This window comes from Aricia agestis, chromosome 4 (genome assembly GCF_905147365.1).
Source record: "Aricia agestis chromosome 4, ilAriAges1.1, whole genome shotgun sequence".
Classification (NCBI taxonomy): domain Eukaryota; kingdom Metazoa; phylum Arthropoda; class Insecta; order Lepidoptera; family Lycaenidae; genus Aricia; species Aricia agestis.
In genome coordinates this window covers 22,810,338-22,819,709 of record NC_056409.1, presented here as the reverse complement: position 1 = coordinate 22,819,709, position 9,372 = coordinate 22,810,338, and the positions used below count along the sequence as shown (strand labels likewise).

General features: G+C 62.7%; 1 protein-coding gene across 1 annotated transcript; it reads right to left on the bottom strand.

Moving 5' to 3' along the window:
• Positions 1-805: 805 nt before the first annotated feature.
• Positions 806-9,352, bottom strand: LOC121726188 (actin cytoskeleton-regulatory complex protein pan1-like). The gene is made up of 2 exons (XM_042113420.1): positions 7,967-9,352; positions 806-1,825 (listed from the first exon to the last, which is right to left on the bottom strand). The coding sequence occupies exons 1-2, from the start codon at positions 9,350-9,352 to the stop codon at positions 806-808; spliced, it is 2,406 nt and encodes an 801-aa protein (XP_041969354.1).
• Positions 9,353-9,372: the final 20 nt, after the last annotated feature.

Genomic DNA, 9,372 nt, shown 5'->3' with positions numbered 1-9,372 from the left:
CGGCGCGGTAATGGGCGCCGGTTTCGGGCTGTCGCGCTTCTTCGCGCTGTCTCCTCCTCCTCCCAACGCAGCCAAAATGGCCCGCTGTCTCGCCGCCTTAGCGGCCTCCTCGTCCTTCCTCGCCGCCTTAACGGCCCCCTCGTCCTTCCTCGCAATAAGTGGCCCCTCCGTATACGAGGGCCGGCCACCGTCCGAAGACGGCGCATGGGATTCTCCGGCTCCTGAGGAGCCGGGACCCACCCGGAGAATACTTGGCTTATTACGATCACCCATACTTCAAAACTCCGACACCCCGGGTCGCGGGCCCTTTCGTCACACTGTGGGCGCAGCCAAACACACACACAAACACTCGCCCATACCGGCGTTCAGCCACCCCTCCCGTGTCACCGTGAAAACGCTCACGATGGCACGGGGGAGGTGCCCAGGGACACGACGTGGACGGACCGGTATCGCCCCCAACCTAACCTTTTTTTTTTTTTTTTTTTTTTTTTTTTTTTTTAGGAGGGGAAATACGTTACGTATCCCCCGCCCCCTCGGGGGAAGGGACGGGGGTATGTGGGACTCCCTACAAGAGGTTTACCCACTAAAACCCCCCCATGCCCTCCTTCAGGCCATCGTGGGGCGCGGGCACTTAGCTGGACTTCCGCACCCAACACGGCCGTTCGCCGCATCCGGCACTCCTCCACTGCGGCGGCTGGTGTTCTGCCGCCGCCTTTCTTCACCGAGAGCTCCCCGGGCATCTAGGGAGCTTTCTTCTCGGAGCCCTTCGTGCGGGCGGCGATCCCCCGATCAACCGCCCACGGGCTTATGGCTCCACCTCCATGGCGGGCTGGGGCTGACTAACCCCAGCGTCGCCGGCTCCAGGCTCTTTCGGCCGAGCCTTATCGGAGGGAGCTCCTCGTCTCTTCCGGCGCTTGGTGCTGGGGAGCGGCTTCTTTACTGTGATGCAGCCGCTGCTACCCAGCACGTGGTCTTTCTCCTTGCCGAGTGCCTCGCAGAAGAAGCAGTTGGGTTGCTTCTCCCGGCACTCGGCGGCCTTGTGCCCCGGCTTCCCACAGCGGAAGCAGTTCCGGCTGCGGTCCACCGGGCACTGGCATGTCGTCGCCAGGTGGCCGGTGTCAAGGCATCGGTAACACCGCTTAGGCCTCGCGGCCAGCAGTGTCACCTTCGCCGAGACCCAGCCCACTCGCAGCCGCCCCAAGCTGAGCAGCTTTTTGGCTGCCGCGACGGGGACGCTCAGCCAAAGCGAGCCGTCGCCCCACCTTCCTTTCGTTATGGGGCCCGACCTAATTGAAGTTGTCGGGCATCCCCCTTCTCTGACGACCGCCTCGATGACGTCGGCGGTCGTTGCCGAGTCGTCCAGCCCGGCGATGCGCATCTCTACGCATTTCGCCGGGCGGCCGATCTTGACCACCTCCGGATCCAACACCTCCCGCATTTTTGCGGCCAGTACATCCGCCTTCTCTTGTGCGCCCTCGCCAGGGATGGTGAGAACGCGAGCGCCGGTCTGTGCCTGCCGGAAGCGAAACCCGACTCTGTTGATGCCGAGTTCCTGCACTGCCCCACCGACCGCGTCCTTCGCCTTCAGCAGCACGTCCTTGTACGTGACCCCCTTCTCCGCAGCACTCGCCTTCAGTGTGACGGTGATTGCCGCGGTGTTGGGGGCACGGAGCTTGGCCTTCTTCTTCTTCCTAGGGGCGGCTTTAGATGGAGTAGCCGCCCCTTTCTTCTCCTTGGGCCTGCGCGGACCGACGGTGGTCCACGGGGCCTCGGCGGGAGGGGCGTTGGTGTTCTGCCCCCCCTTTGCCGCCTCCTGAGCGGCCATAGATGGCCGCTTCTTTTTCTTCTTCTTGGGCCTCTCAGCCCTCTTCTCTGCAGTTGCGGCGGGTGGCTGTATAGGAGCCACCACGCCACCTGTCGAATCCTCGTCCGGTGTTTTTGCCGTCGCCGTCTTCTTAGGCTTCGGCGCCTTCTTCTTTGGAGCTGCTGGTGGTGGGGCGCCGGGGGGTTGCCCAACGCTGTCCGCAGCCAGCGGCGGTCTCCTTCGGGGCTCCGGGAGGAGCCTGTCCTCCAGGCCGGCAATTCTTGCGTTTAGCATGTTGCCGAAGGTCTCAATGTTGGAACGTGAGACCTCCGACAACATCTTTTGCAGGTCTTCGGCTGCAGGACCAGTGACGCGACGGCGGAGCTCTTCTAACTCCCGACGCATCGCGTTCACTTGGCGCAGAAGGCGGTCGTTCTGCGCCTCCAGTGCCCGCATCTCCTCGTTTTGTCCGCGACCCCTAATCTCGGTGACGGCCGCCCTGATTGACGCGACCGCCTCCTTGAGGGCCCGCTGGTATGTCCCTTTTAGATTTGAGGACCTTGTGGCGACCATCGTCACCATCTCCAAGGCCCTCTCTACGCTGCCCTCTAGGGCCGCGCTGGTCTCCTCCGATGTCTCCTCGGCTGGGGCAGGGCTTGAGCGAGTGGAGGCTCGCGCCTCCCTCGCTTCTCGCGCCTCCCGCGCCGCCCGGGCCACCTCTTCCACCTTCGCCCTGAAGATAGCCCGGCGTTCCTCCTCCTTTTCCCGTTTAAGGTCCGCTTGGGCCTTAGCGAGACCGACGTATTGGCCGGTGGTTGGTGGCCGGCCACGTCCTTTCTTAGCCTTGGGCACCGCTCCTCTGCCAGGGGGCGGCGCCTCGTCCTCGTCCGAGATTCGCCGTTTGCGGCGTGTCTTATCCGGGTCTGTGGGCAAGCCCTCGGAGTCCATCGACACGTCAGATGTCATGTCGTCGGAGTCCAAGGGCCAGTCCTCACTGTCATAGCCGGTGATGTCACTTCCTTGGGGAGGCGGCAGGGAGAATTCGCGCATCACGTCGCGCAGAACTACGCGAGGTGAGCGCGTCAGGTCCCCACCGACCTCTTTGTCTCGTCCGGTTGGCAGCGCAGAAGGCGTCCGGGGTGACGACATTTTGACGTCCCGCCAACGCAACACCTCTGGCAGATCGGCGTCGCGTACTGGGCAGTTCCGCTCCTTCTTGCGCTGCATAAGTCGCTTTATCCGGTCTATAGCATTAGGCTGCGGACCGGAAAAGTCAACGTCTTCATCGGTTATTGCTCCCGCCTCCGACGCGGTTAGGTGCGCCGGATTCGGGTTCGCGCTTATCTTCGCGCCCTCTCCACTACTCGCCGCCGCAGCGGCCCCCTCATCCCTCATCGCACTAGTTGGCCCCTCCGTATACACGGGCCGGCCACCGTCCGAGGACGGCGCATGGGATTCCCCGACTCCTGAGGAGCCGAGACCCACCCGGAGAATACTTTTACTTGTACGATCTGCCATGACTCTACGCTCCGACACCCCGGGTCGCGGGCCCTTTCGTCACACTGTGGGCGCAGCCAAACATACAAGACCAAACACGCACACAAACACACGCCATACCGGCGTTCAGCCACCCCTCCCGTGTCACCGCGAAAACGCTCACGATGGCACGGGGGAGGTGCCCAGGGACACGACGTGGACGGACCGGTATCGCCCCCGCCCCCAACCTAACCTTTTTTTTTTTTTTTTTTTTTTTTTTTTTTTTTTTAAGGAGGGGAAATACGTTACGTATCCCCCACCCCTTCGGGGGAAGGGGCGGGGGTATGTGGGACTCCCTACACGAGGTTTACCCACTAAAACCCCCCCATGCCCTCCTTCTGGCCATCGTGGGGCGCGGGGACTAAAACTGGACTTCCGCACCCCACACGTCCATTCGCCGCATCCGGCACTACTCCACTGCGGCGGCTAGTGTTCTGCCGCCGCCTTTCTTCGCCGAGAGCTCCCCGGGCATCTAGGGAGCTTTCTTCTCGGGGCCCTTTGCGCGGGCGGTGATCCCCCGATCGACCGCCCACGGGCCTATGGCCCCACCTCCATGGCGGGCGGGGGTTGACTAACCCCTGCACCGCCGGCTCCAGGCTCTTTCGGCCGAGCCTTGTCGGAGGGAGCTCGACGTCTTTTCCGGCGCTTGGTGCTGGGGAGCGGCTTCGCGGTGACGCAGCCGCTACTACCCAGCACGTGGTCCTTGTCCTTGCCGAGTGCCTCGCAGAAGAAGCAATTGGGCTGCTTCTCCCGGCACTCGGCTGCCTTGTGCTCCGGCTTCCCACAGCGGAAACAATTCCGACTGCGGTCTACCGGGCACTGGCACGTCGTAGCAAGGTGGCCGGTGTCGAGGCATCGGTAACACCGCTTTGGCCTCGCGGCCAGCAGTGTCACCTTCGCCGAAACCCAGCCCACTCGCAACCGCCCCAAGCTTAGTAGCTTTTTGGCGGCCGCGACGGGGACGCTCAGCCATAACGAGCCGTCACCCCACCTTCCCTTCCTTATTGGGCCTGACCTGATGGAGTTGGCCGGGCACCCACCTTCTCTAGACACCGCCTCGAGGACCTCGGCGGTCGTAGCCGAGTCGTCCAGCCCGGCGATGCGCATTTCAACGCATTTCGCCGGGCGTCCGACTTTCACAACGTCAGGGTCGAGAACTTCCCTCAGCTTCTCAGCGAGGGAGTCCGCCTTTTCTTGGGCGCCCTCACCTGGAATGGTGAGGACCCGCGCGCCGGTCTGAGCTAGACGGAAGCGGAGCTGGAGCTTTTGGATGTCCAGCTCTGCTAGTCCGCTGGCATTCACCGCATTCTTAGCCTTTAATAGGACGTCACTGTATGTGACGCCCTTCTCCGCGGCGTTCGCCCCCAACGTGAGAGTGATCGCCGCGGTGGCTGGAACACGGAGTTTGGCTTTCTTCTTCTTCTTTCTTGGGGCGGCTTTAGCTGGAGTAGCCGCCCCTTTCTTCTTCTGCCTTTGCGGGCCAATGGTGGTCCACGGGGCCTCGGCGGGAGGGGCGTTGATGTTCTGCCCCCCCTTTGTCGCTTCCTGAGCGGCCATTGTTGGCCGCTTCTTCCTCTTCTTCTTCTTTGGCCTTTCAGCCTCCTTCTCTTTAGGAGCGGCGGGTGGCTGTAAAGGAGCCGCCGCGCCGTCCGCCGAACTCATGTCTGGTGCCTTCACCGACGCCGACTTCTTCGGCTTCGGCGTCTTCTTCGGGGCCGCTGTTGCTGGGGCGCTGGATATTGAACCAGCACAGTCTGCCGCCAGCGGCGGTCTTCTCCTGGGCTCAGGAAGGAGCCTATCTTCCAGGCCTGCGATTCTCGCATTGAGCATGTTGCCGAAGGTCTCGATATTGGAGCGCGAGACCTCCGACAACATCCTTTGCAAGTCGTCGGCTGCGGGCCCGGTCACGCGGCGGCGGAGCTCCTCCAGCTCCCTGCGCATCGCATTGACTTGGCGTAGGAGGCGGTCGTTCTGCGCCTCCAGTGCCCGCATTTCGTCCGTTTGACCGCGGCCTCTCAAATCGGTGACGGCCGCTTTGATCGATGCAACCGCCTCCTTGAGGGCCCGCTGGTACGTCCCTTTTAAGTTGGAGGACCTTGTGGCGACCATCGTCACCATTTCCAAGGCCCTCTCCACGTTGGCCGCAAGGGCCGCGCTGGTCTCCTCTGTTGTGTCCTCTGCTGGGGCAGGGCTTGAGCGAGTGGAGGCTCGCGCCTCCCTCGCTTCTCGCGCCTCCCGCGCCGCCCGGGCTACCTCCTCTACCTTCGCCCTGAAGATAGCCCGGCGTTCCTCCTCCTTTTCCCGTTTAAGGTCCGCTTGGGCTTTAGCGAGACCGACGTATTGGCCGGTGGTTGGTGGCCGGCCGCGTCCTTTCTTAGCCTTGGGCACCGCTCCTCTGCCAGGGGGCGGCGCCTCGTCCTCGTCCGAGATTCGCCGTTTGCGGCGTGTCTTATCCGGGTCTGTGGGCAAGCCCTCGGAGTCCATCGACACGTCAGATGTCATGTCGTCGGAGTCCAAGGGCCAGTCCTCACTGTCATAGCCGGTGATGTCACTTCCTTGGGGAGGTGGCAGGGAGAATTCGCGCATCACGTCGCGCAGAACTACGCGAGGTGAGCGCGTCAGATCCCCACCGACCTCTTTGTCTCGTCCGGTTGGCAGCGCAGAAGGCGTGCGGGGTGACGACATTTTGACGTCCCGCCAACGCAACACCTCTGGCAGATTGGCGTCGCGTACTGGGCAGTTCCGCTCCTTCTTGCGCTGCATAAGTCGCTTTATCCGGTCTATAGCATTAGGCTGCGGACCGGAAAAGTCAACGTCTTCATCGGTTATTGCTCCCGCCTCCGACGCGGTTAGGTGCGCCGGATTCGGGTTCGCGCTTATCTTCGCGCCCTCTCCACTACTCGCCGCCGCAACGGCCCCCTCATCCCTCATCGCACTAGTTGGCCCCTCCGTATACACGGGCCGGCCACCGTCCGAAGACGGCGCATGGGATTCCCCGACTCCTGAGGAGTCGAGACCCACCCGGAGAATACTTTCACTATTGCGACCTTCCATATTCCCTCTTACACCGACACCCCGGGTCGCGGGCCCGTTCTTCACACTGCGGGCGCAGCCATTCACACACACAAGCACACGCCATACCGGCGTTCAGCCACCCCTCCCGTGTCACCGTGAAAAACGCTCACGATGGCACGGGGGAGGTGCCCAGGGACACGACGTGGACGGACCGGTATCGCCCCCGCCCCCAACCTAACCTAACCTAACCTAACCTAACCTAACCTAACCTAACCTAACCTAACCTAACCTTTTTTTTTTTTTTTTTTTTTTTTTTTTTAAGGAGGGGAAATGCATTACGCATCCCCCGCCCCCTCGGGGGAAGGGGCGGGGGTATGTGGGACTCCCTACACGAGGTTTACCCACTAAAACCCCCCCAGCCCTTCGTCATGCGCCTTGTGCGGGAGGGACGGGAACCGCGGAGCGACTACAACTCCGCCCCTCCCAGCGCGCTGCCGCAACCGGCACCTTCTTCCTGCGGCTTCAGCCGCGTACCTCACCGAGAGCCCCCCGGGCTATAGAGGGGCTGTCTTCTCGGGACCCTTTTTGCAGGCGGGGATCCCCCGATCGCCGCCCACGGGTCTAGGCCTCCGTCTCCATCGCGGCAGAGACGGGCGGAGCCCGCGCACCCTTAGGCTTCGGCTTTTGCCGAGCCTTTTTGGACGGGGCCTTCTCTTCTCTGGGGGCCGGCTTTTTCGCGGCAGACGGACATCCGCTGCCGCCCAACACGTGCCCCCTTTCGGCCCTGCCAGCGGCCTCGCACAGGGCGCAGTTTGGTAATGCAGCCCCGCACTCCGCCGCCTTGTGACCCAGTTTCCCGCACCGGAAACAAGTCCGGCTACGGTCCACCGGGCACTGGCACTTGGCAGCCACGTGGCCGGTGTCCTGGCAGCGGAAGCAACGCGTTGGCCTCGCGGCCAACAACGTCACTCCCGCCAACACCCAGCCAACCCGCAAACGCCCAGAGCTCGAAAGCTTCTTGGCGGCCGCGGCTGGGAGGCGGATCCAGCATGACCCGTCCCCCCGTGGCCCCTCCCTCATAGGCCCCACCCGGACATCTCCGGCCAGGCACTCTCCATCAAGTGCGACCGCTTCCTTGATTTCGGCGGCCGTCACAGAGTCGTCCAGGCCGGCGATGCGCATCTCTGCGCAAGCAGCCGGCCGTCCGACCCTCACTTCTTGAGGCAGGACGTTCTTTAGCCTTGCGGCAAAGGCGTCTGCCTTCTTCCCTGCGTCCTCACCAGCTATGGTGAGAAGGCACCCTCCAGTTCGGGCCCGACGGAAGCGGACTTGCGGAATATCAAACTCCGCAATGCTTATCGCCCGCCGGGCCGTCTCAAGAGCCTTGGCATACGTCAAACCCGCCTTCACGGCCGACTCTTCAATGGTGAGAGCGACGGCCGCAGTGGCGGGGACGCGGAGCCTCGGCTTCTTCTTCTTCTTCGGGGTGGCTGTAGATGGTGTAGCCACCCCCTTCTTCCTCTTGGCCTTGGAACCCACTGTGGTCCATGGGGCCTCAGTACTGGGGGAGCCGGTATTCGCTCCCCCTTGTGTCGCCTCTTTAGCGGCCATTGATGGCCGCTTCTTCCTTTTACGGGCCTTTTTGCCCTTAGGCGCCGTCGATGTGGCAGGGGCCTCTTGCGGGGCCGCTGCAGCGACAGGCGGCTGAGCCTTCTTTGCCTTGGCCGGTTTCCCTTTCGCCTTTGGCAGAGGGGGCCCCGGCGCTTCTCCTTCCATGGGCACATCGACGCTTGCGGGGACGGGTAGGATGTCTTCATCCCGATCCCTGTCCGACGCAAGCGGTGGCCTCCGCCTCGGCTCCGGCAGGAGACGGTCCTCGAGTCCGGCGAGCCTGGCGTTGAGCATATTGCCGAAGGTCTCCACGTTCGCACGGGAGACCTCGGCCAATAGCTCACGCAAGTGATCTTCTCCTGCAGGCGGCGAGCTCCGTTTGCGCATCTCGTCCAGCTCCTGGCGTAAGTTCGCCACTTGCTTTTCGAGACGCGCGTTCTGGGCCTCGAGCCTTTGTATCTCCTCTGATGAGGACCGACTTCTCATCTCGTCGAAGACCATTGCGATGGTCGTCACCGACTCCTTAAGGTATTTTTGAAAAGTACCCTTAAGGTTTGCGGACTTCTTGGCGATCATCTCAATGGTCTCCAACGCCTCCTTCACCGTCTTGGCCATGTCAGCGCCCGTCTTCTCCAACGCCTCTTCTCGCGCAGGAGATGAAGCGGGGAGCACGGCGAGGGCGGAGCTGGCGTCCCTCCACGTCCTCCTAGCCCTTCGCGCTGTTTCGGCGACCTCTTCTTCGGCTTGTAGCCTGAGGGCCTCCTCCTTCTGCCTGTTGTACTCGGCCTGCGCCTTAGCGTAGCCGACGTACTGGCCAGTTGTTGGTGGCCGGCCACGTCCTCGTTTGGGTGCCGGCACCGTCGCCTTGCTGGTGGACGGTGCCACTTCGTCATCATCGGCAACTCTCCTCTTGAGAGGAGTCGTACGTCCGGGTGCGGGCAGCTCCCCGGAGTCCAGCGACATATTGCTGCCGGACGCCGAGTAGGAGACCTCGCTGTCACAATCGGTGGAGCGGTCGCGAACCGGACGGCCTAAGGTGAAATCCAAGTATTTCTGCCTTATGCCGTCCGTATCGCCCCTTGCTATCTTCTTATCAATGAGAACTCTGAGCCGGCGCACCGCATCGGGCTGCGGCACAGAGAAGTCTGTGTCCTCGTCAGTTATGGGATCCCTGGCCGGTGCGGTAAGGTGCACCGGCTTGGGATCCGCGCGCTTCTTATCGCGCGCCTTTTTCCTCTTCTCCTCCTTCTCCTCCTCCCTCCTCGCAGAAAGTGGCCCCTCCGTATACACGGACCGCCCGTCACCCGAAGGTGACGTATGGGATTCCCCGGCCCCATCGGGACCGAGACCCACCCGGAGAATATTTTCCTTGCTGCGTTTTTCCATCGTTACCAAACTCCGACACC

Bases quoted from the DNA above. Each gene is read 5' to 3' on its own strand.
- LOC121726188 (XM_042113420.1), bottom strand. From the start codon at position 9,352: ATGGAAAAACGCAGCAAGGAAAATATTCTCCGGGTGGGTCTCGGTCCC. The intron at 1,826-7,966 runs ATGGCCGCTAAA...AAGCGGCCATCT, and splicing joins AAAGGAAGAAGCGGCCATCA to ATGGCCGCTCAGGAGGCGGC.